This window comes from Delphinapterus leucas, chromosome 16, assembly GCF_059928025.1.
Source record: "Delphinapterus leucas isolate spDelLeu-1000000601 "Yukka" chromosome 16, BTC_Dleu_Yukka2, whole genome shotgun sequence".
NCBI lineage: Eukaryota > Metazoa > Chordata > Mammalia > Artiodactyla > Monodontidae > Delphinapterus > Delphinapterus leucas.
This window is the reverse complement of record NC_143144.1, coordinates 55,054,645-55,081,823: the sequence shown is the minus strand read 5'-3', so window position 1 is coordinate 55,081,823 and position 27,179 is coordinate 55,054,645. Positions and strand designations below refer to the sequence as shown.

General features: G+C 43.7%; 1 protein-coding gene across 1 annotated transcript in view; it reads left to right on the top strand.

Moving 5' to 3' along the window:
* PDLIM1 (PDZ and LIM domain 1) overlaps nucleotides 1-27,179 on the top strand; it is a 45,518-nt gene that overhangs the window by 7,988 nt on the left and 10,351 nt on the right. The window contains exons 2-4 of the mRNA XM_022569287.3: nucleotides 8,037-8,188; nucleotides 9,259-9,343; nucleotides 13,131-13,330. Of these exons, the coding sequence (XP_022424995.1) occupies nucleotides 8,037-8,188; nucleotides 9,259-9,343; nucleotides 13,131-13,330 (437 nt within the window). The remainder of the gene's footprint in view (nucleotides 1-8,036; nucleotides 8,189-9,258; nucleotides 9,344-13,130; nucleotides 13,331-27,179) is intronic.

The window sequence follows — 27,179 nt, the reverse complement described above, 5'->3', positions numbered from 1 at the left end:
AGTCAGAAGTCCTTGACTAAGGAGAGTTCAAATGACGCATCTAAGTGGCATACTGCAGGGGCGGGCTCTGCTTTGTCATCCAGCTCAGAGTTGTTTAAATTTATACCTAAATAGGGACTTCCCTGGTGGCGCAGTGGTTAAGAACCCGCCTGCCAATGCAGGGGACATGGGTTCGAGCCCTGGTCTGGGAAGATCCCACATGCTGCGGAGCAACGAAGCCGGTGCACCACATCTACTGAGCCTGTGCTCTAGAGCCCGCTAAGCCACAAATACTGAGCTCGCGTGCCACAACTGCTGAAGCCCATGCACCTAGATCCTGTGCTCCGCAACAAGAGAAGCCACCGCAATGAGAAGCCTGCGCACCGCAATGAAGAGTAGGCCCTGCCCGCCGCGACTAGAGAAAGCCCACACGCAGCAACGGAGACCCAATGCAGCCAAAAATAAATAAAAAATTTAAAAACATTTATACCTAAATACTTGGACACAGCCATTAGTTTGAAGGAGGTTGTCCCTAAAGGTGCATGGCACTGAGATTGAACGTGAATTCCAAATTTCTTTATTCCAGTCTTGTTTGTATAATGTTAAAAATTATTAAGTTATCATTATTTAATATTAATACACCCAACTCGTAAGGTGATTTATAGCACCAAAATACATGGCTACAAAATTTCAAACAAAAGAACACACTCCATAAGATGTAACAAAAAATTGGGGTCTTCCCTGGTGGCGCAGTGGTTCAGAATCCGCCTGCCAATGCAGGGGACATGGGTTCGAGCCCTGGTCCAGGAGAATCCCACATGCCGCGGAGCAACTAAGCCCGTGTGCCACAACTACTGAGCCTGCGCTCTAGAGCCCGTGAGCCACAACTACTGAGCCCGTGTACCACAACTGCTGAAGCCTGTGCGCCTGGAGCCTGTGCTCCGCAATGGGAGAAGCTACCACAATTAGAAGCCCTCAGCAACTAGAGAAAGCCCGCGCACAGCCACGGAAGACGCAACGCAGCCAATCAATCAATAAATTAAAAATTTGGAACATAGAAGAAGAGATGTGCCAGGACCTTTCAATGAGGTGGTTTCTGTAATTGCATACTACATTTAGCTGTGAGTTTTCTGGGGGAGGCAAAATAGGAACCATGTTAAGTTATTTAGGCATCTGGAATGAAATAACTTCTGCAGTACTCCATTTGCATTCAAGGATGTTGACCAGTGTTGTAGGGGTTTTTTTTTTTCTTTGTTTTGGTAAGAGATAGGAAAATACTATTCTAATGGATTTTTCTTTTTTTTTTTTTTTTTTTATCCTCGCCCCACCGACGGCATGTGGGATCTTAGTTCCTACCGGGGATGGAACCCCTACCCGCTGCAGTGGAAGCGCAGGGTCTTAACCACTGGGCCTTCAGGGAAGTCCCTGGATGTTTCTTTTAAGGGCCTTTTATGCATTTTAATAGAATGTAAGCCTTGAAGTTGTCTCTGGAGGCGCTGAGATCTTAGATTCTAAGTATTTTTTTTGTTTACCTGGTTAACTTCGTTCAGGGAGACCTTTGGGGGAAAAAGGCTGGTCAGCATCTCCCTTGATGTTTCCAAACCTAGTGAGCATCAGAATCTTCCGGGAAGCTTTAAAAAATAAAGATTCCTGGGTCACACTGTGTAGACCAGGGGTCCCCAACCCCTGGTCCTCAGACCAGTATCTGTCTGCAGTCTGATAGGAACCGGGCCGCACAGCAGGATGTGAGCCTCATCTGCCGCTCCCCATCGCTCGCATTACTGCCCGAACCAACCCCGCCCACCCCATCTGTGGAAAAAGTGTCTTCCACGAAACCGGTCCCTGGTGCCAAAAAGGTTGGGGACCGATGGTGTAGACTCCCCTCAGTAGATCTGAAGTGGGATGTAGAGATCTATTTATATTTTTAAAACCTGAGAGGATCTGACGACCAACTTGTTTGGGAACCATTGCTTCATCCTTGCCAATGTCAGTTTCCCCCTGAGTTATTGGCGAGCTAGGTCAATTTCTGGTCTGAAGTTTAGATGCCAGTTCCAAGGGTCAAGGTTAACAACATTCTGTGAACATTCAGGAAATTGACCTGTATTCCTGTCTGCAGAATAAAGTCAGAGAACCTTTGAAGAGGGACAGTTTTTCCCTTGGGGGTGTGGGGTGAGGCTGCTTCAGAACTGTTTAAACTGTTTGACAAGTATTTGGTTAAAACCCCCATCTCTGTCAAAAGAGTGGCAATACAATTTATCATCCAGACTGAAACACACTGTTGAAAATGAAATGGGGTGCTTTTGATAATTAAGCTGGGAAAATCTGTCACCATCCTGGGCAAACCAGGGTGTCTTGTAGTCCTAGTCATAAAACATTTCTGCATATAATTTTTTAACTAAGTCAGTGGTCACAAGCACATTTGCATGAAGGGGTTCGGAGACAACATAAAAGAGTTTTGACTCGAGGGTGAGGTAGTGGAAAAATTAACAGCTGCAAGAAAGATGCTAAATGGCAGCTGGTCCCAGGTTTCTGTGTTGGGGGCAGTAGAGCATGGTGAGAACTGACAAAATGGAGAGTGTCTGCCTCAGCTAAAGGGGGCAGAGTAATTTAAATTTTGAAAAGCCAATATTGTAGACTGGATTTATTTCATGGGCCTCCTCCAGCTTTCAATCTTGAGCTTAGGGAGTTAAAGGAACCCAATCTGGCTGTCAATCAAACACGTAATTTTAAGTGGACAAGTCCTCTAGGGGAAGCCAGCCTCAGAATGGCTGTCCTAGAGGCTGAATTGTCGACCCCTCGAATGGGTCTGCTTCTCTCAACTGCCATTAGGGAATATCTGACAAATACAGTCACCTTAATCTCAACAGGGCTAGGGCTCATTGGTTGTTTCTTGGCAGTAACTGGGCAGTTGAGTCAGAGGCTATGTTTAAACTCCTTTGTTGTTCCCCATTGTTTTCCAGATAAAGTACAGTCTTGTTAAAAAGAAAATGACAGAACTCTTACAGCCTGGTCTATTTTTACATCTCCAGACTCCTCCCCTTCCTCTCCCTTCACTTCCTGTGTTTTATCTGTGCCAGTCCACGTGCTATTCCAGTAAATTGCCATGCTCTTTTCTGCCTCCTGTAGTGCCTTTGCACAGTTTTAAACAATGCCTCCTCCATGGAGCCTTCCCTGATTTCACCTTTAGGCTCCCATTGCCTCTTTACTTGTTTCTAGCATCAGCTGTTGTACATACCTGTCTGCCCCAGGAGATTGTGAACTTGACAGTGTGCTCTGCCTAAATCATTTCAGGTAATCCTCACAACAGCCTTTCGATGCCTGGACTGTTGTCACCCCTGTTTCATAGGTGAGAAGAGTGAGGCACACAGAGGTGAAACATCCCACCCAAGGGTACTTACCTCACAAGCACCAGAAACGGGACTTGAACCCTGGTCATCTAACTTCATTAGCCACATGTTAATAAGCTACACTGTCTTTGAGAATGGACTTAAGGAATGTCTATCTGATGAGTGAATGAATGAAAGAAAGAGGTAACAGAGGAGGGATAAAATAGGTATATGCCATAATACGGGGGAAGAAAGTCATCTTTTCATTTGCTGTGGCCAGAGGGTATGCATCCAGTTTTGTATAAAAGCAATATTTAGTTATTTAGATGTAAATCGAAGAAAGTGGGAGAGCCACATCATAGTCCTATTCTGCGCCATTTAAAAGTGACATTCTATGAACCTTCTTTTGTGTTTAGAAGTCTGACGGCAGTGCACAGGCTTTAATGATGCAGTATAGGATGGATGTACAGACTGGACTCTGAGCAAAGTGTCTGCCTGCGGGGGCAAAGGATGAGACAGGCACGAGTGAATTCTGCAGAAGACGGCAGATTGTTCATTAGTGGAAATTGTGCCTAACCCCATTTATTCTCAGGCATCGAGAGTTGTGTGATCAAGCTATATGGTCCCTGGGGAAGAAAGCTGGAAGAGGGTTTTTGAGAATGTCCATTGAACTAATCAATGGGCCTGTCCCTTTGGAGGAGAGTATAGGACTTCTGTTCTAGAAACTGAAGCTGATTCCATTCTGAGCCGGTTCTGATGGAATTTGACGGTCAGGAGGAAATCAGAACAGACAGTGGGGCGTGCTGGGTTAGGTGGACGGACCTCGGAGCCCCAGAGCCCGCCACTCACCAGCTGTCAACCCGTTCCTCCAGTTCCTTCTCCATGATGATGCAAATAATGTTGGCTACCTGATAGTATCTCAGGAGGACTGGGAAATTCTACCCTTGCCAAGCAAACTGTGTTTGACACATAATTAGCACTCATTAACCGATAAATACTGCTATGGTTGTGATGAATAGTTCGTGTGAAGTAAGGTTTGGAGTCCTCCATTCATGATGGGAGCTAACCAGAGTTGGAGACACAGGCCTTCTGTCCTGAGGGCTTTTCAGTTCTGACTTGAGTATTTTATAAGGGGAGGAGTTACTGGGCCCCAGCTCAGCATAGACCAATGGAGATGGTTGTCTGATGGATGGCGAGTGGCACCCAGGCCTTGGCAGGAGTTTGCGACACTCCAGTTCCCTGTGTTGAAGCCACAACAGATGAGTCTGCTCAATTCTGGATTTCTTTTTGGCTCTGACAGTTGGGTTTGGAGCCTCTGCTTGTGGCATTGTGGTAAAGCAGAAGGGGAATGGAATTTGGAATGAGGGAATCTGGTTTCAAGTTCAGGCTCCAACCTTTAGCTGTGTGAACTTGAATCAGTCACAGCTTTTCTGAGTTTCAATTTCCTCATCTGAAAAATTATATGTTGGTGGTGAGATCATCATCATTATTATCTCAACTAGGAGAATGTATGTGAAAGAGCTTTGTAAAACGCAAATCCCGTAATTTGTTTAAATCCATTTTCCCCCCAGAAATAGACAGCTCATAAAAGAATGTGGACTTTATTTATGTGTGATTCCATCTGAGCCCCACCTAATGATGTTGTCTTATAACTTTCTGAGATTTCCTTTGGCTCCCCATTAATTTGGCTTAAAAAATAAATCAGACCAAAAGATAGGATGGCCAGGCCTTGATTACTCAGACTCAGGGCTCTTAAGACTGGTTCTAACTTGTCCAGGATCTGTCGGGATGTACTTAGCAGAAATGCCTCACCTACAAGACAGTTTGAACCAAATGCTGGAAATTCCAGAGTTCTTAGCAGCTGAGCATATGAAAGTAAAAGGAAATTTCTATTTTCATTTTCTCAGGCGTTTTGCCCCCCACCGCCCCCATCTCCTCATTTTAGTTTTGTGAGTGGTCCCAGTCCAGGATAGCAATGCTGGGGAAAGTGATTATTTGATTCCTTTTGAAATAGTCATTTTTTTAAAGGATGGAACGAAGCAGCATGATTACATATTTAACAACCGCTAGATATTTTAGATTCAGTCACTCATTGGACAAATATTTATTGAGCACCTACTATGTGCCAGTCACTGCTAGGCACTGGGGATACCACAGTGCAAAAGGCAGACAAGTCCTGCTCTCACACACCTTACTGTTTAGTAGGCTCTCAAGCATAATGTAAACAAACCCACAGAATAGATTTACGAACCTAACTGACAAGTGCCGTGAAGAAGAGAGTGTATGAAAATGTTGACGCGGTGGGGGGGGGGGCGGGGGGAAGGTTGACAAGGGATCTAACTCATTTTTATTTTATTTTTTTGCGGTACACGGGCCTCTCACTGTTGTGGCCTCTCCCGTTGCGGAGCACAGGCTCCGGACGCGCAGGCTCAGCGGCCATGGCTCACGGGCCCAGTCGCTCCGCGGCATGTGGGATCTTCCCGGACCGGGGTGCAAACCCATGTCCCCTGCATCGGCAGGCGGACTCTCAACCACTACGCCACCAGGGAAGCCCAAGGGATGTAACTTAGATTGGAGGGTTCAGGAAAGTCTTCTGTGAGAAGGGTCATTTAAGCCAATGGAAGTTAATCAGGTAGTGGCTACAGCAGGTGCTAAGGCCCTGAGGCGGGAAAGAAGTAAGGAAGGCCCCTGTAGCTAGAGCTTAGTAGGGGAATGGCACAGTCCTGAGGAACCTCATTAGTGATTCTGGATTTTATCCAAGGGGACTTCTTTTTAAGACCATGAGAGTTGGTCGTGATAAATGAGTTCAATCAGGCTGTTCTCCCTGGAGACAGAGTTTGCCAACCCAGAACCATGGCTCATCCCAAATAAAGTGATGCTTAGGGCCATTTGTAAAACAAGGGGTCTGTGTTGTTCTTTAGAAAAAGCAAAATATACATGAAGTCACACCAGGTCAGTCTTCTCGGGAAGACGGGCAGAAAATGAGAGGAATTTGTCTTTATGGCACATACTGTGTGACTCAGAACTAACTCCCCGAAGTCAAATGAAAGGAGTGCGGCCTACGCTCGCCTGTATAAAATATCTTTTCCCAGTGGCTGCATTAGAAGAAGATCCGAACCTTGGATTGGGGACTTTTGTTTTCTAAAGGCCAGATCTCTGGTAAACAGATGATGGGAAAGCCAGAAAGGAAGGTTAGGAGGTCAGGATCTCTGCACTGGTTTCCACATCCTGCTACATTCCAGGAGAGTTTTGCCTGATAAAGTCATAGCATGTCTGAACCGGAAGGAACCTCAAGGATCAAGTCATCCACCCCTTATTTTGTGGGGATAGGGCACTGATGGGGGGGATGGCCATGACAGCAGCCATCACACTAGCCCACCTCAGAAGGGTCAGTGTTTTCCGTTTGGCGAGGGCTGATTGGAAACTGGCTGCTAAAAACTGCATCAGACACGGAGGCTCAGGACATAAGCCTTGTGTCCTGATTTGATGTCTTGAAAGGCCTCTTACCTGTGGTTCAGCCTCACGGAGACCCTCAAATGTTCATAAGATCTTCTTCACTGGGCTCCCAGGGGTCAAGGGCCTTCTCCAAGGTGAGGCCAGAGCCCTGTGGGTGCTGGGAGTCTGGGCGTACTCTGCTCCTGGAGGGCTTGGACTTCTCATCAAGGAAGGTCTCTTAATGTCAAAGTCATGGACTGACCTTGGGATGATGGTCCTATTTTTAGTATACCTTGGTTTAGAAAATACCTAATAGTAAAAAACATCTCTGAGGTTAGTACTACTTCAAAATGAGTTCATACTTTGTTCATCACAATAGCGTCTATTCACTTGAAAGATAGTTGTACATCTCCACGGGAAGCTTGATATTTATTCAGGTCACGTGTAATGCTCACTAGGCAGATGAATTTGATGACCCACTGCAGTCATTGGCTGGCTTCCCCCAAGCATTGGTTGCCCATAAATTTGGAACCACTGGCCTGTAAATCAGCCACCCAAAGGGGCTAAACCCTAATAGTCAATTTCCTGGCTGGGAGGAAATGAACCAGTATAAACCTATACTATTGTATTTTAAAATATTCTTTGTTGCTTTTTTCAATTACAAAAGTAATTCAAGCTCATTGTATAAACCAAAAACATTACAGAAATGTAATACTGTGAAGTTTGGTATGCAGATCTCTATTTTTGTGTGTAAATAGCATATTAATTGTTAAGATTTTTATAGAAATAGGATGTTTCTGTACATAATGTTCTCTAAGTGTGTGTTTTTTTTAAATTGGTGACTTATTTTAGGGAAGCAGCAAGAGACAGTGGGAAGAACATTGGGTCTGCTTTAGGGTTTGAGTCCTGGCTCTGTATTACACTATTGATAGTTGGATGACTAGTAATACAGTAATGTATCAGTTGGGTGATCCCAGGTAAGTCACAGATCTTTCTAAACCTCAGTTTCTTGGTATCTAAAATGGGGACCAATATAGGGTCGGATACTTGCCTTCCTTTTTCACAAGGTTATTGTAAGGGTCCAGTGAGATGGTATATAGAAAAGAACTCATTGTAAACCGTAATGTATTACATAACTATAAAGGATCATTATTATTGAAACTTACGATTTTAGCCTTCTTTCCTTTTTAAATGCTTTGATCCACATTAGTGAATACTTAATCCAGTGGTAATTTACTCAGTGGTTTCCTTGGAGACAGATGGTAACTCAGCCAGCTCTCCTCTCCTTTTTTCCAGGTCACTCCCGGAAGCAAGGCTGCTACAGCTAATTTATGTGTTGGAGATGTAATCACAGCCATCGATGGGGAAAATACCAGCAATATGACACACTTGGAAGCTCAGAACAAAATCAAGGGCTGCACAGACAACATGACTCTCACAGTAACCAGGTGAGGCCCGTGGAAACACTCGCTCATTTCTGGTTGACTGGAAGCTGCTTGTGGACAGGGACCACTTCACCTATTTCAGGATCCCCTACCCACCCAGCTCAGTGCCTTGTATGGTGTAGGCAGGCAGAGGTCTGTGGAACTGAAATTTCAGGTTGCTCATTTTCCTCTCTAATTTTCACAGTGCTCTTCATAGTATGGGCATCTTTCTCTAAGATATTTGCATTTTCATTTGACCTAACACAACTAACCAAAATTTTGAGGTAGTGAAATCAGTATAATGAAATGAAAGCCATCTTGTACACTTCAGAGCCCTACCCCCATGGGAGGTGCACTATTACTATCCCCTCAAAAGCACATTTATCCCTCATTCTTGTCTCCATTTCTATCTCAGTCCACATCTTCTCCTTCAAGACATTCATTCATTACAGATTAATTGATTTTTTTGATCCATTTACCAACACATTGAATAGCTCCATCTTGTATATATGTGGCCTTGTGCTGGGCACTCTGAAAATAAAAAGTACAAATATTCTTTACCCGTAAGAGTGAAAAAATGCTACACTAATGAAAACTGAGACAAGACCTAGAGAGTTGCTGTGTGAATGGTACAAGGAAATCCTTCCCAAGCTCAGAAAAGGAGGCATCGCTTTTGTTTGGTCCAGACACACTTCACGAACAAGTTGGTTATCTGGTCTGGATCGGGAACACTGGATGAGATAGAGGAGCTTGTTCCGTCCTGAGCAGAGGTGGGGCGGCATCAGGCATGCCCAGGAGCATGGAGGAGGCCGGTGTGGCTGAGTCAGCGGTACAGAGCGCAGTGGGGGAGGATGAGGCTGGAAGAATGACAGCAGCTTGGGAAATCCCTCAGGGCTGAGCGCACACAGCCATCAGACATGATGTCATGAGGTTGGTGCTTCCGAAAATCACACTGATAGCAAAATGGAGGGGAAGGCGCGGGCAGAGTGCTAGTTCAGAGGCTAGCAGTCGGGCAAGAGGGGACACTTTCCCACTCCGTTTTTAGTATATTTATTTAGCATGCATGAAACAACAGCTTTGTCAATCTGTTGCAGATCTGAACAGAAAATCTGGTCTCCTCTGGTGACAGAAGAAGGGAAACGTCACCCATACAAGATGAATTTAGCCTCTGAACCCCAAGTAAGTACTTGCCCACCATGGCCCTTGCTCTCAGCACCCAGAGGCCTTTCTGCTTTTGACACCGCTAGGCACACTCCCGTTTTTCCTGCCCTGGAGGCAGGGGATAGGACGCAGGGGGAGGGCCCTCCGCTGACACTGCTGGGACCTGGCTCTTGTTTGGTTCTTCCCGTAAGGGAACTGTGGGAGGAAGGGGCTGGAAAACCCCAGGGCAGTGACGCCAGGGCCTTGGCTGGACACAGCGGGTAGGAAGGGGATACGGGAAGCGGGTGGAAGCTTTCCTGTGCAGAACAGGGTGGCAGAACCACGGCAAAATTGGGGTGCTGACTCAGCTCATTATGGATTGCAGATGCAAATGAATCATGCCAGGGACAAAAAGAAGGCCTAGAGCCTAGAGGAACTACAAGGAAATTTAGTAGTAAACCCAGACATACCCCGCCCCGGGTCCCGGGTCCCGGGTCCCGGGTCCTACTGCCTGGTTTCCAAGAGCCTTAGGATGGGAATCTCTAGTTTTCTTACAGTGAGATCTTAAAATTACTAAAATAAAGTGGTAGTTCATATTGGAAAATGTGATAGGGAGTCAATGCACAATTTGTTGGCCAAATAGAATTTCCTGGATGGGAGACTGTCCTGAGATCCCATATTTGTACATAATAGATTATAAGCGATTGTATTTCTTCTTTAACTACATCTCCTAAATTATCTACAGTGAATGGGTAGTCTTTAGAAACAAGGGGAGAAACGTAGAGAAGAATGTTTAGAACATCTTTGTAAAATTCCTCACTCCTGATATGCTGCTTTTCACCAAGTGTGTCTCTCGGATAAATTAATGAGTTGTTAGTGGTATGTTAGTAGGTAAGTCAATAATGGCTTTTGAAAACTCCTTTTAGACTGGTTTGTGATTGTTATAAATTTAGCCCTAATTGAAGATTTGAACTTTAATTTTTTTTTCTAAATTTGGGATACTGTTTCATTTTTATGGTGTATTGAGGTATAATCAAAAGATAACATATAGCTAGTTATCTTTTATACCTAAAACAGAAACTTGTATGAAATTGAACACACTGGGTACATTAGTGTGGGTAAATTGAGTGGTTGTATGTGAATGGTTATTTTCTCAAATGTCTTCCATTAAACTGTCAGAAATGCAGTCACAGAAAATTTTTCCCATTAATAAAAATAATATTTAGTCCTAAGAGTCACTTCAAGGATCATTTTGCATCTGGCATTTCAAAACTGACATGACCATATTATTCTGCACAGCCCCTCTAAGGAAAGTTCATGAAATGGCATTCAGTCTATAAACTGGCAGTTGTGCAAACTAATTTACAACATGCCACAGTCAATTCCAATTTCCTAGGGAGTTCTCAGCCACTTCATTAGATTTACTATAAATGTTGTTTTAATGTGTTAAGTCCTTATATGTTTTATAATATGTAAGGAATGATTTTGTCTTAATGTGGTCTATCTAAAATCCTAGTTTCCACTTCAGTAAGGCAATGCTTACATTTTAGTTATACTTTTTATATGTATTATACTTGAATTTTCATCTTAAACATATAATCTGAGTACCTATATTAATCTTTTGAAGGTAGTTTTCTTCAGATTAAAAAAAAAATCTCCAACACTTTAACATCTAACTTGACTATACATTTCTTTTGATTCCAGTAATTCTTTTTTCATATGAAAAACTTCCCACCTCTCATTTTTCCAAAATCTTCCACTTCCAGTCATTCTAAAACAGAGGAATGAGTAAGAGCAGAGTTCATCTATAACTAAAGGATTTGTTCATTCATGTAAGGCTAGCCCACACCCCAGCTTATCTGAGGTCAGTGTAGTTACACACCTAGTTTATATTTCCTCATTATTGAGTTTCCTTGGAGACATAAATACAAAGCCCAAACAATGACATCATCCCTTCCAAAAGGCAGGCCCTGAATTAACCGCCTGACTTCTGGAAAGACCAGTATTCACATGGGGTTAGAGATACTCCTTGTATACACAAAACAGATACATTCTTAGGAGATTCTCTATAAAGTAAAAAATCAGAATTTCCAACCTGCATTTTCTACTGACTTCCATTCTAACTGAAAATGTGTTTCTATGGAAGGAGAAGGGAATGACACTGTGACTGTCTGCTGTGTGCTGGGCACTGTGCAATGGCTAAGAAAGAAGTATAACTTGCCCAAAGCCAAGCAGGAAGCAACAGGGAAAAAACTGAGCCAAGACAGAAATATGAGGGCTCTTCCCTGGTGCTCAGCATCCTAAGATGCCCCTAAGGAATTGCTGTGGGGAAGGAGAGAGGAGGAAAGAACTGCAATCCTGGCTGCCACTGTCCACCTGCCCCACAGAGCTGCAGGGTAGCCACTGACGGGGGCCGGAGTCCCAGGCCACCCTTCAGGAAGTCTGCTGCCGTTAATGACCCCTTCTTATTCCTTGGGGTAGTTGTGCCGAGGAACGTACTTAACCATTCTTTGATTACTGCTGAAGTTATTTTCTTAACTAATTATACTTCCCCTTTGGTGAACAAGCTGTGTGTACTGAGCTTTTTTCCAACGTGGATCAAGTCAGCTCAACGTAATGTATACAGTAAAACCGCACTGATTCCGACTTGTTGCAGAGGGAGACTATCTGAATCACCATAAACGCATTTTCATGTTGTCTTTTAAGTCAGTACACAGTGAATTAAGCTGGTGGTTTTCATCACCGTTTTCTAAGAAAGTGTGAAAGACTTGAAGGTTTAGTGAAGAAAGAGAGAAAAAAAAAAAAGGGCGGGCAGTCGTTCTGGGCCTGGGTGTTAACAAGGAGTACAGGATTCAGGAGGATTTCTGGGAGACCCAGAAAATAGGACGCACATCGAGTTTAGCAGGCTGCACAGAGTACGCTCTCACCTGCGAGCAGAGTTTGAACCAGAACACCCATGCGGAAAGCATCTTGCTAACTGAGTCATCAGAAAAGCCGTGATCTTTTTCAAAAGGCAAATGTTAGTTTAAAAAGTTTTCGGGGGTGTTCTTAAAGTAGCTCCTAGGTGTTGCAGCTGTAGTGATTATCCACCAAGTCCTGGCAGTCCAGCGTGGAGGTGGAGGGCGCTTCCTCAAATTACAGGAAGAGGGGAATGAGCACAGGAGGAACTCAAAGTCCTTTCCTGCAGCTCCCCCTGGGCACCGCTCTGTAGCAGGTATCCCCCAGCCTTCCATCTGATCAGCCTTGGCCTTCTCCCACACAAAACACCAGATCAGTCATTCCCCGTTAGCCCCTTCTGCCAGCGCCCTGAGGCTTCTCTGCCTAGCCAGCAGCTGCTCCACTGGTGACACAACCCTCTTATCTTGCTTCTCTAAACTGCTCCTTCCCGGGGAATTCTTCTCCACCTTTTATCATCTCCTGCTCCGCACCAAAGTCATGCCAGTTCCTCTCTTCCTGGTACTCAATCCCTCTGGAAATTGCCCTGAAAAGGGTGTTTCAGCTCTGACTTGGATCCTGACAGCCCAGGGCATCAGGGGGTGTCCTGCCCAGGGGTACCCAGCAGGAGATCAGGCTCTGCTGGGCCTCAGGGAAGAACCAGGAGGCAGAGCTGACGGATGAAACTGCACACGTGCCTGGCTCGTGCAACGTCCTGGGTCTTGCCCCGTGTCAGGTGGGTTTGTCAGAGCCCCTCAGCTAGTTTGGCATTGAGCCAGGGCCATCATAGCTCATTGGAACACCTCTCTCTCCCTGGCACTCAGCCTGTACCGTCCATCGAGGGGTGCATATTGGACACCCCCCTGATTTCTCCTCTGATCTCTGCCCACAGGAGGTCCTACACATAGGAAGCGCCCACAACCGGAGTGCCATGCCCTTTACCGCCTCACCTGCCTCCAGCCCTGCCCCCAGGGTCATCACAAACCAGTACAACAACCCAGCTGGCCTCTACTCCTCTGAAAACATCTCCAACTTCAACAACGCCTTGGAGTCAAGGACGGCAGCCAGCGGGCAGGAGATGAATGGCAGAGCGTAAGTAGGCCCGTGCAGTCCGCTCTGGGCCAGTCCTGGAAGAGGCTTTTCACACCAGGACAGGCTCGTGCAGGCAGCGGGGAGAAGGTTCAGCCACTAGCCCTGGGAGAAAAATGCCTACTCTAGCACAGTTCTTTCTGTGTTCATTTTCCTCATCTCTAAAAAAGGGGGTAATACCACCTGCCTTGTGGGGCTGTTGTAAAATAAGAAGTAACGTGTAAAATGCCAGTACCGTGTCTGACACACCACCTGAGTATTCACCGAAACCTATGTTATTATTATCCTGGTTTCTGTGGTCATCGTCTTCTTCTAAGTGACCATTTTCCTTCCTTGACAACTCTGCTGCTTCCCAAAAAACTCTTCAGTTTTTACAGTTTGGGCTTTCTGCTTACGATCACCATTTGGTCTGGGCAAGGGAAGAGTACCTGAATGCAGTTTTCGGTGAAGCAGTGTTTACCTTTTTCCCTCAGGTGGCCCAGTAGAGATAATAGAAAGAAGTCCATGAGGATATAAATGTGTGTCTGTTAGAACAGGTTCAGATCTGGGGCAGAGGCAGAGGTGGGCTTACCCTGGGGAGAGGAAGGGTTGCAGGTGGCCATGGTGGAGAGGTCTAAGGAAGCATCTTGCTTAGGGCTGGGGAGGCCTGTCGCCTTTGGCCACAGCTGCCTCTAAGTCTTTATCCAAAGGATCCTCTGCATCTTCCCAGCAGAGGGGGCCCAGAGTCGACTCCCTCCCAAACACTTTGAAGATGAATTCAGAAACACTGGGAATCTCACAGCCCATGGTAGAGAACTGGGTTTGACGACAGAGAGTAAGAGATGGGATCAGTTGTCTGTGGTGGAAAACGGGAGGGACTAGGGCACAAGTTACCACCTCACATGCCCAAAGGTGGCAGGGAAGATAAGGACTCAAGGGCAGAGCTCTGAGTACAGACAAGGGGGAGCAGAGCGACCCGTGGCGGCTGGACAGTGCATGCCCCGTCCAGGGGGGGAACCACTCCTTGGCTCCAGCCAGACACCACATGCAGGCCTGGGATTCCCATTTCTGATGATTCATTTCATCAAACCAGAAGGCAGAGAGCTTTTCATCTGAAATCCCCTGATTTTTAGATGTTGCTGACAGTCAGACTTGTTGGAATATACCATGTGCTCCAAACTTGTCTGATCTCGGAGGATCTTTTCCTCTTGGAACCCTCAGTTCTTTTTTTTTTTAATTGAAGTATAGTTGATTTACAATCTTCTGTTAGTTTCAGGTATTTATATGTATAAAGTGATTCGGTTTTTTATATGTATATATATATTTTTTTTTTTCAGATGCTCTTCCATTATAGGTTATTACGAGATACTGAATATAGTTCCCTGTGCTATAAGTAAATCTTGGTTGTTTGTTTATTTTATATATGGTGGTGTGTATCTGTTCTGTACTCTTAATTTATCCCTCCCCCCTTCCCCTTTTGTAACCCTAAATTTGTTTTCTATATCTGTGACTTTCTGTTTTGTAAATAGATTCATTTGTATTATTTTTCAGATTCCACATGTGATATCATATAATATGTCTGACTTACTTCACTTAGTATGATATTATCTAGGTCCATCCATGTTGCTGCAAATGGCACTATTTCATTCTTTTTTATGGCTAAGTAATATTCAGGGGTGTGTGTGTGTGCGTGCGTGCATGCGTGTGTGTATCACATCTTCTTAAACCAAACGTCTGTTGATGGGCACTTGGGTTGCTTCCATGTCCTGGCTATTGTAAATAGTGCTGCAATGAACACTGGGGTACATGTATCTTTTCAAATTAGAGTTTTCATCTTTTCTAGATATATGCCCAGGAGTGGGATTGCTGGACCATATGGTAGCTCTATTTTTAGTTTTTTAAGGAACCTCCACTGTTCTCCATAGTGGCTACACTAATTTACATTCCCACCAACAGTGTAGGAGGGTTCTCTTCACACCCTCTGCAGCATTTGTTCTTTGTAGACTTTTTTTTTTACTTTACTTATTTTTGGCTGCATTGGGTCTGTTTGTTGTTGGGTCTTCGTTGCTGCATGCAGGCTTTCTCTAGTTGCGGCGAGTGGGGTCTACTCTTCGTTGCGGTGCACGGGCTTCTCATTGTGGTGGCTTCTCTTGTTGCAGAGCTTGGGCTCTAGAGCACAGGCTTCAGTAGTTGTGGCGCATGGGCTTAGTTGCTCTGTGGCATGTGGGATCTTCCTGGACCAGGGCTTGAACCCGTGTCCCCTGCATTGGCACCAGGGAAGTCCCTCTTTGTAGACTTTTTGATGATGGCCATTCTAACTGGTGTGAGGTGATGCCTCATTGTAGTTTTGATTTGCATTTCTCTAATGATTAACGATGTTAAGCATCCATTCATGTGCCTGTTGGCCATATGTATGTTGTCTTTAGAGAAATGTCTATTTAGGTCTTCTGCCCATTTTTTGAGCTGTTTGCATATTTTGGAAAGTAACCCCTTGTCAGTCGTATTGCTTGCAAATACGTTCTCCCAGTCTGTAGGTTTATCTTTTTGTTTCATTTAGGGTTGGAATCCTCAGTTCTTATACTTGCTCTGAAGCCAATTTTGCTGTTCAATTTCTTCTCAATTCACCTTTAACAAGACTCTGCCCAGCTGTTAGGGTGATTAAACGGCAAACCCACTGCTGCAGATGTAGGTTAGGACAGGTTAAGGCACAAGAGGTTCCAAACTACTTAAATGTTTGGAAAGAGCTATTGTGGGGAGCCCCTTGATCTCTCGAGAGCCCCTTGATCATACTGTGCACATAGTCCTTCTCCCCAAAAAAGAGAGGCAGGTGTTTTGGGCACCTGCTGCACACAGGTCCCTGTGCCCATCACTGAGAGGGCCTTGCAATTTCCTTTTAAGCTTCGCAGGGCCTAGCAGGGGAGACTTTCTGCCGTGTGACTTTGGCTTTACAAGATGTTAAAGGTCACCAGCATTTATTGTAGTAACCATAGTAGTAAAGGGGCTACTCATGCTTCTTCGTCCTTCAGTTCTGAGTCCTGCCAGGCCCTACTGGCTTGAGACGATGAGGATGCCCTTCACGGTGACTGTGGGGGCCCGTGGGGTACCTGAGAAAGAGTGCCATGCTGGGCCCCCCTAAGCTTTCCACGGACATACCCCGAAGGGAAGCTTTCTCCCAAGCAGCTCAGTGGGGAGTTGAGTGGTGGAAACGCCGAGAGCCGTGATCCCCATTCTTTGCTGCTTTTGTGCTGGGGGAGGCTGAGAACATGACCCTCTTTTACTGTCCCAGAGTGGATTGTTCCATGATCTGGATTTAATAACCCAGGAAATGACACATCCTTAATTGAAAGGCTGCTATGCATTGGCAGAAATATGTGCCAGGGAGGTACTTTTAGTGTGGCCTTGGCCGTTATTCTTTAATTAATGTCTTCTTTCTTCTCTCCTGCTCCCCGCCTGTCCCCTCCCTCCAGTCTGAAAACAATTCAATCTCTACTGTCTGGACACTGCGAGCCTTTCCTGCAGCCCCTCTCCCCTCCTGTGGCAGACTTTCTTGGCTACAGCAGCCTCTGAGTCTTTATCACAAGTCTCCGTCCAGATTTTCTCAGCAGAGGGGTCCCAGCTCCTGCTCTATCCCAAACTCTCTGAGGATGAATCCAGCAACAGTGGGAATACCGGCAACCCCTGGCGGAGGAAATGCCCTGTGCGTGGGTCTCTGCTTACTGGTCTGTTCCTAGATAGGCCACTTGTGCATATCAGTGAAGGAAGATTCTCGTGCAAACCCAGCAGCTACCAGGTCATGTTGCCGCTCTGTCAGCAGAAGTCACAAGCGCTCACCCGCCACTGTTTAGTCTGTGCAATTCGCTGAGGTTACAGAATTGGCTCACTTCATACTTTGCATCTGAGGTCATCGCGGATACCCTGGGGCGCACTCTCAGTTTCTTTGTCGCATGCCCTTCAAAGCAGCCTGGTGTGTGTGTGGCCGTCTGTCTTGTAGGATTTCCCAGGGCCCCATCCCCGTCAGACAGGAACACAGACAGCGTTGCCACTGCCAAATTCAACGGGGAAGACAGGCAAGAGGTGCCCGCCATCTGCCTCCTGTTCTCCCAGCACACACGGTTGAGTGGGAGGGCCTCTGTGTCAGTTCAGCTTAACAGTCGTTTACTGAGTGCCTACTGCGTACCAAGCGGGTGGAGGAAATGTGTCTCTGATCAGCAGAAAGCTTTCACCTGCCCTCTGACCCCCTTCCACTGAGTTTAGGGGCTCTGGTCATTTTCTGGTGATTTGGGGCCTGGATTTCATTATATATGTGATACTGCTTGATACTTTCTTAAAGGTGCAGGCTTTATAGATAGAGGGGCCTGAGCCTGAATTCCAGCTCTGCCTCTTGCTAGCTGTGGGACCTTGGGCAAACCACGTAACTTCTGAAACTCAGTCTCTTCATCTATAAAGCAGATAATACGAACTAGCTCACCACCAGGTTATTGAGAAATTTCAATGCGACGTGCAAAAACTATCATCCAGCCTGGGGCCTGGCCTCTGGTGGTGCTCGGTAAATGCTACTTGTTACTGATTTCAGCACGCATAAGGAGCTCCATACCCATCACTTCTCAGTACTTGGGGCTCCAGAGGGCGGAAGCACGTAGACAAATGTCATGGAGAAGATTTTGCTGTAACTTAGGGTAAGTTTCTTTCTTTCCCAGCACTGTAGCTTAAGTTCAGCCAACTAGTACAATTGATTACCTTCCTGATGGAGTGGTATTCATGGAATAAGCAGTTGGGCTCCCGTAGCCACCACAATAGTCCCAAGATACTAGCTCTTCCAATTTGTGCTCTCAGGGGATCCCCCCATAAACTCATGAGGTAGATTTCTAAGCAGGTACAGTGGAAATAAAGGGAAGCATTCATTGTTCTTTGTTCAGTTGATACCAGAGGGATTATATTAGCCCTGACTCACTGGAGCTTGGTCAGAAGAAAACCTCCGTCATGAAGGTGGCTGCTTGCCCCTCTAACTAAACTTGCCCACAGCCCACAGAGAACTGGCCTGGGGGTCTGGATGTTCCTCCCTCTTCTGGTGCCCAAAATTACTCCTCTGGTTTCTTATTAGATCCAACATCTAGGCCTTTGAAGATTAAAACCTAGGGAACACTCTGACCAGGCTCCCCTTCCAAAAATGATTACATAGGGTTTCTCAGAATTGCATATTTGGTGAACACTGGGGTAATGAGGTTGGGGCAGCTCAGACATGAACAGTTTTTCTGAGTCAGCCTACATCCTTTCTCCTCACCTACATAAAAGTCACATACTAAAATCTCCTCTACATCATTTCCAGTTAGTGTCTAGCCTCCATCATTTGGAGAAAATTTGTCTTAAACTTAACTAAACTTTGTAGATTCATATTGCACTTATAGGGAACAAAACAGAGAAATCCCCTATAACTTTCACCCAGTTTCCATCAATGGTAACATCCTGAAAACCATAAGCATGAAATCAAAACTAGAATATTGACATTTATATGGCCAAGATACAGAACATTTCTATCACCATAGAAATTCCTCAGGTTTCCCTTTTATAGCCACATCCACTTCCCTCCCACCCCTGCACCCCACTTTACCCCTGGCAACCCACTAAGCTGCTCTCCATTTCTGCAATTTTATTATTTCAAGAATGTTATTAATGGAATCACACAGTATGTAACTTTCGGAGATTGACTTTTTTTACTCAGAATCATTCACTGGAGATTTATCTGATTTTAGTTAGGTTGTTTTAGGTACCAGTAGTTCCTTTATTTCTGTTCTAAAGATATATTTTTTTTAATTGTGGTAAAAAACACATAGTTTAAAATATACCATCTTAACCATTTTTCAGTATAAAGTGCAGTAGTGGTAACTACATACATATTCTTGTACAGCAGATCTCTAGAAATTTTTTGTCTTGCAAAACAGAAACTCTCCACCCATTGAACTACTCCACTTTCCCTCCTCCCTCCAGCCCTTGGCAACCACCATTCTATTTTCTGTTTCTAAGAGTGACTACTTTAGACACCTCATATAAGTGGAATCATGCAGTATTTGTCTTTCTGTGACTGGCTTCTTTCACTTAGCATAATGTTCTCAAGGTTCTGGGACAGGATTTTTTTTTAAAGGCTGAATAATATCCATTATCTGAGTATACTACATTTTCTTTATCCATTTATCTGTCAGTGGACATTTAGGTTACTTCCACCTCTCAGCTATTTATTGTAAACAATGCTGCAGTGAACATGAATATGCAAATATTTCTATGAGAGCCTGATTTTTATTCTTTTGGATATATACCCAGAGGTGGGATTGCTGGATCATACAGTAGTTCTATTTTTAATTTTTTGAGTGATCTCCATAGTGTTTTCCATAGTGCTGTACCATTTTACATTCCCACCAACAGTGCACAGGGTTTCAGTTTTTCCATCCTCATCAACAGTTGTTATTTTCTGGTTTTTTGTTTTGTTTTGGTTTTTGGTAGCATCTATCCTAATGGGTGTAAGGTGATATGTCTCATGGCTTTGATCTGTGTTTCCCTGATGAATAGTGATGTTGACCATCTTTTCACATGGTTGTTGGCCATTGTGTATCTTTTTGGAGAAACGTCAGTTCAAGTCCTTTGCCCATTTAAAAAACCTGGTTATTTGGGGGGTTTTTTGTTGTGGAGTTGTAGGAATTCTTTATATATTCTGGACATTAACTTCTTAACAGATACGTGGTTTGCAAGTATTTTCTCCCATTCTGTAGATTGCCTTTTCGCTGTTGATTGTTTCCTTTGTTATGTAGAAGCTTTTTAGTTTAATGTAGTCCCACTTGATTTTGATCCCTGTGCTTTTGCTGTCATATTCAAGAAATCATTGCCAAGACTAATGCCATGAAGCTTTTCCCTGTTTTCTTCTAGGAGTTTTATGGTCTCAGGTCTTACAATAAGTCTTCAATTCATTTTTAGTTGATTTTTGTATATGGTGAGATAAAGGTCCAATTTCATTCTTTTGTACACAGATACCCAGCTTTCTCAATACCACTTAATGAAGAGAACATCCTTTCTGCATTGTGTATCCTTAGGACCCTCATCAAAGATCATTTGACCTTATATGCCAGGGTTTATTTCTGGGCTGCATATTCTGTTCCTTCAGTCCATATGTCTGTATTTATGCAAGTGCCATACTGTTTTGGTTACTGTAGTTTTGCAGTATAGTCTCCTCTCCATGCCACCCCCCACACCTGTTTCTTTGTTTTGGCCCTGCCATGCCGCCTGTGGGATCTTACTTCCTTGACCAGGGATCAAACCCATGCCCCCTGCATTGGAAGTGTGGAATCTTAACCACTGGACTGCCAGGAAAGTCCCCTCCACTATGTTTTGACGTCAGGAAGTGTGATACCTCTGGTCTTGTTATTCTTCTTTAATATTTCTTTGGCTATTTGGGGTTCTTTGAGATACCATATGATATTAGGATTTTTTTTTTCTGTTTCTGCAAAAAATGCTGTTGGGATTTTGATAGGGATTGCATTGAATCTGTACATCACTTTGAGTAGTATTCACATTTTTAGCAACATTAATTCTTCTAATCCATGAAAATGGATATATCTCCATTTATTTTTGTCATCTTCAACTTTTTTTTATTATGTTTCATAGTTTTCAGAACAAGTCTTTTGCCTCCTTGGCTAAGTTTATTCCCAAGTATTGTATTCTTTTGTTGCTATTTTAAATAGGATTGTTTTCTTAATTTTCCTTTTGGATCATTCTTTGTTAGTATATAGAAACACAATTGATTTTTGTGTATCGATTTTGTGTCCTGTAACTTCGCTGAATTCCTTTATTAGTTTTAACAATTCTTTTTTTTTTTTTTTTTTTTGGCCACACCCTGTGGCATGCGGGATCTTAGTTCCTTGACCAGGGATCAAACCTGTGCCCCTGCAGTGGAAGCGTGGCGTCCTAACCACTGGACCACCAGGGAAGTCCTAGTTTTAACAATTCTTTTCATGTATGGAAGGGAAGCTTTAGGGTTTTCCACATATAAGATCATGTCATCTGTGAACAAAGATAATTTTACTTCTTGCTTTCCAATTTGGATGACTTTTATTTCCTTTTCTTGCCTAGTTGCTCTGGTCAGGACTTCTAGTACTATGTTGAATGGAAGTGGTGAGAGTGGTCATCCTTGTCTGGTTCCTGATCTTAGAGTAAAAACTTACTTTTTCAATATTATTATGTTAGATGTAAGCTTGTCATACATGGCCTTTATTATGTTGAAGTAATTTTCTTCTATTCCTAGTTTTTTTAGTGTTTTTATCATGAAAGTATATTGAATTTTGTCAAATGCTTTTTCTGCATCAATTGAAATGATGATGTGGTTTTTGTCTTCTAATCTGCATTCTGTTAACATAGTGTATTAATTACATTGACTGATTTTTATATGTTGAGCCATCTTTGCATTTCAGAAGCAAATCCCACTTACTCATAGTGTATAATCATTTTAATGTGCTGCTGAATTCAGTTTGCTGAGGATTTTTGCATCAATATTCATCAGGGATATTGGTCTGTAGTTTTCTTTTCCTGTAGTATCTTTGTCTGGTTCTGCTATCAGGGTATTGCTGGCCTCACAGAATGAATTTGTAAGTGTTCCCTCCTCTTCAGTTATTTTGGGAAGACTTTGAGAAGGATTGGTGTTAATTTTTCTTTGAATAGTTGGTAGAATTCTCCAGTGAAGCCATCTGGTCCTGGGCTTTTCAGTTGTTTTATATATATATATATATATATATATATATATATATATTTAAAGACCTTTTATGACTTATATTTTTAAAAATTTATTTAACTTATTTTTGGCTGCGTTGGGTCTTCGTTGCTGTGTGCGGGCTTTCTCTAGTTGTGGTGAGCGGGGGATACTCTTCGTTTCGGTGCATGGGCTTCTCATTGTGGTGGCTTCTCTTGTTGCAGAGCATGGGTGTGGGCTTTAGAGCGCAGGCTCAGTAGTTGTGGCACACGGGCTTAGCTGCTCCGCAGCATGCGGGATCTTCCTGGACCAGGGCTCAAACCCATGTCCCCTGCATAGGCAGGCGGATTCTTAATCACTGCGCCACCAGGGAAGCCCTGTTGGGAGATTTTTGATTACTCATTCAATCATGTTATTTATTATAGGTCTGTTCACATATTTTTTTTCTTTCATGATTCAGTCTTGGTAGGAATTTATCTATTTCTTCTAGGCTATCCAGTTTGTTGGTATATAATTGTTCATAATAGTCTTTTATGATCTTTTTTATTTCTGTCATAGGCATGGTAGTGTCTCCTCTTTCATTTCTGATTTTTTGTTATTTCAATCTTCTCTTTTTTTTCTTAGTCTAGCTAAGGGTTTGTCAATTTTGTTGATCTTTTCAAAAAACCAGACTCTTAATTTTGTTCCAGTTTTCCTCTTTTCTATTTTATGTCTGCTGTAGTCTTTATTATTTCCTTCCTTCTACTAACGTTATTTATTTAAATTTATTTTATTTTATTATTTGGCTGCGTTGGGTCTTCATTGCTGTGCACGGGCTTTTCTCTAGTTGTGGCGAGTGGGAGCTACTCTTTGTTGTAGTGCATGGGCTTCTCATTGCAGTGACTTCTCTTGTTGCGGAGCACGGGCTCCAGGTGCACGGGCTTCAGTAGTTGTGGCACACGGGCTCAGTAGTTGTGGCTCGTGGGCTCTAGAGCGCAGGCTCAGTAGTTGTGGCACATGGACTTAGTTGCTCCACAGCATGTGGGATCTTCCCGGAGCAGGGCTCGAACCCGTGTCCCCTGCATTGGCAGGCAGATTCTTAACCACTGTACCACCAGGGAAGTCCCCTTCTGCTAATTTTAGTTTGTTCTTCTTTTTCTTGTTCCTTGAGGTATAAAGTTTGCTTATTTGAGATCTTTCTTCTTTTTAAATTAGGCATTACTGCTACTATAATGTTTTCTCAGCTTTTGCTATGTCCTGTAAGTTTTGATATATTTTTTTCATTTCCATTTGTCTCAAAATATTTTCTAATTTCCTTGTTCATGAGTGGGTTGTTTAATTTCTGCATGTTTGTGAACTTTCCAGTTTTCCTTTTGCTGTTGATTTCTAGTTTCATTCCATTGTGGTCAGAAAAGATACTTGGTGATTTCAGTCTTCTTAAATTTGTGAAGGCTTTTTTGTGGCCTAACCTGTGATCTATCTTGGAGAATGCTCTGTGTGCACCTGAGAAGAATGTATATTCTGCTGTTGTTGGGTACAGTGTTCTGTATGTGTTAGGTACAGCTGGTCTATAGTGTGGTTCAGGTCCTCAGTTTGCTTATAAATCTTCTGTCTGGTTGTTCTATCCTCTTTTGTTCCTTTTTATTCCATGGTATGGATATACCACAGTTTGTTTAACCATTCACCCATTGAAGGACATCTGGGTTGTGTCTTATTTTTGGCTATTATGGATAAAGTGGCTGTAAAGATTTGTGAACATGTTTTTGTGTAACCATAAATTTTCATCCCTGGGATAAATGACCAGGACCATTGCTGGGTCATAAGGTAGTTACATGTTTAATTTTACAGAAACTACCAAACAGTTTTGCAGAATATCTGTACCATTTTACATTCTTACTTACAATGTTTGATCTAGTTTCTCCGTATCCTCTCCAGCATTTGGTGTTGCCGCTATTTTTTATTCTAGCCATTCTCATAGGTGTGTAGTAATGTATCACTGTGGTTTTAATCTGCACTTGCCTTGTGGGTAATGATGTTGAACATCTTTTCAAGAGCTTATTTGCCATCAACATATCCTCTAGTCCTTTTCTGGATATCTGGGCTCAGATCACCTCCTGCCTCTCAGCCTCGGCTGTTTTTTCAGAAGCCTCCACCCTCTAGGGAAGAGGGACAGTGTACCCAGTGGAGCCAAAGAACAAATATCAGAGGGTGGTGCAATTTATCAATACAGAAGGAAAGGTTTGTATGTAAACAAGTTCTAATTTGTGAGAAATAAAGCCACATGCTCTCCAGTCCACCAGGCTGTCCCCCAGGTTCAAGAATGCAGGCGATGGCTACAAACAGTTTTCTCAGCAAATCTAACCACTTTATCTTTAGGGGTAAAGACAATTTTACAAGTGCAAATGAATTATTCCAATTATGTTTACTCACTCATTTTGCATCCACTCATTGTATAACTAGCTCACATGTCATTTTAAAAAGAAAACTGAGGGACTTCCCTGTCAGTCCAGTGGTTAGGACTCAGCACTTTCACTGCCCTGGGCCCAGGTTCAATCCCTGGTAGGGGAACTAAGATCCCGCAAGCCACGCAGTCTGGCCAAAATTAAATTAAATTGAAAAAAAAGAAAGAAAACTGAGGTATAGGTTTTCCCTGGGTAATTCTCCCCAAGTTACTTCTTCCTCTCCTCTCTTTTTCTTTTTCCTGTCAGCCTCCTGGGGCACTTGAAGTACTCAGGTTCCCAGCTGGAAGCAGGGTCAATAACAGCAATGAAGCTCACAGAATGAACATGCTCTGCTGCTCTCAGGGAAGGTCAAAATTAAGTAGAAGAGACCTATCAGCTGGTCACTTGCAACAGGCTGCAGTGGGGGGAAGGGAAGTCACCACCCCTGTATGTCCACAGCTGCTGGTCCCTGCTCTTGTCTCTCTCCCTCCCACCCTCAGGGGACCGTGGGAGCCTCCCATCCTCAGGTCAGGTGATGGGCCACCATGAGGAGTGGTTTCAACCAAGGCGGGGATAGAAGTCCAGTTTCCCCACTCTACTGTGTTGACACTGGAGGTTACTGGAGGCTGCTCATTATTGCTGGAGCGGGAGTTCTGGCTACCCACATGGCCTCCACAGATTCACTGCAGGTGAGTGGTGGCCTTGTCACTGCTGGGTGGGGGTGACATACAGGCTCCCTACTGGAGCCTGGAGTGTATGACCACTGTCATTCCTTGGGTCCCAAGGTCTCTGGTTGGTCTGCCTTTTTCTGTCCCTTTCAGAGTCTTTTTTTTTTTTAATATAAATTTTATTTATTTATTTATTTTTGGCTGCATTGGGTCTTTTGTTGCTGCGCATGGGCTTTCTCTAGTTGTGGCGAACAGGGGCCACTCTTCATTGTGGTGCATGGGCTTCTCATTGTGGTGGCTTCTCTTGTTGCGGAGCACAGGCTCTCCGTGCATGGGCTTCAGTAGTTGTGGCACGTGGGCTCAGCAGTTGTGGCTCGCGGGCTCTAGAGCAGAGGCTCAGTAGTTGTGGCGCACAGGCTTAAGTTGCTCCATGGCATGTGGGATCTTACCGGACCAGGGTTCGAACCCGTGTCCCCTGCATTGGCAGGCGGATTCTTAACCACTGGTCCACCAGGGAAGTCCCCCGAGTCTTCTTGTGTTCATCTTATATAGAATGTCCAGGGTTTTTAGTTGTACTTAGTGGGAGGAATAGGGAAACTTATGTCTACTCCATCTTCCCAGATGGGAAAACGATTTTTATGAAGAGGATGTCTTCTCCTGTCTGGATGCATCATATAATTCAAATAATCCCTCTTTGCGTCCCAAACTTTGTCACACACACAGGCAGTTTTAGTGCAGAACCAAAGCTGACTTAGTATGTGAGAAAATGATGCCATTAAGGTTTTATCAGCAGTGGGAATTGTTTTCTTATGGCTTCCTTGTTTTAGCTGAGATTTATATACAGATTATTAAGTTGCTGCCATGGGTGATGGGTCAAGTTTAAAAAGAAAAAAATTAAAGAGTCTCTTATGTCCCCACTCTGGTCATTTCACCGTTTTGATGGAGTAGATGCTCATCCCAGGGTTGCCGTTCCAAAACCATGGGTGTGCTTTTCCTCTGTTCTCCTTGACCTTCTTACCTTCACCCCAGCTGCTATTTTGCCTGGAACAGGCCTTTGTGTCACATAAGGTCTGCAGGCTCAGCTTCTGAAATCCTCCTCTTGCATACGAGCTCAAGCGGAGTTTTCTTCTGACGTTCTAAAGACCACCAGCCTTAAACACCCAGCTACGTCAGCCACCTCGTCAGGCATAGCGCCACCTGGCTGTGATATCCCTGGGGAGACAGGCCCTGTGGTCAGGGCCTAAAAGACTGAAAGAAAACATTTAGGGAACTGGTGTACATTCAGCACCAAGTCTGACTCAGGGAGAAACAAGAAGCAGGAAACATGAAGAGTGTAATGGATAGTTACTCCAAAGGAGTTGAATTTGATTAAAATCTTGTATTTTGTTATTAAAATTGTAAAGACTGGGTTTAGAAGGCTGTGCTTACTCTTAGTGACCCACTCTCAGAAGTTTTCCTCCTGGTGACTCAGTCATGTAGCTCATTTTTTGAGAGCTTATCACTACAGAATTCTTCCTTTCAATGCTGTTACTATATATAAAAAGTGAGAATTCTTTTTTGGGGGGCTCCATTTCTCATGCATGCTTTTGTCCTAGACTTTTTTTTTAATATATTGTGATGTCATTTGTCTATATCTGATAGTCTAACATCTAAGACTTGGGTCTTAGGATATTATCTTTGAATTAAGCAGATCAATGCTTCCAGTTAAGGCAATGGGTATTGAAAGTGCTTTATAAATTGTCAAGTGGTAGAAAGATATTATCATTATTTGAGAATAAATAGTAAGCTGTTTTCTTTTCATTAATCATGGAAATACTTTCCAAGACCATTTGCTGGAAGAATATGTGATGACCTTGTAGTTTGGCTTCTGTCATTTTTAGCAGTCCCTTGGTGGCTTCCAGACATAACAACATACACCAAAGAAGGGGAAAAATTCTCCCCAAGAACATTCCACGGTCTGATCTTGATTTTAAAATAGTTCTAAGTGTAATAGAAAAAAATATTTGTCAAAATAACATAATACATTTATTATAGGGCAAGCTCAGAACTCAGGACTC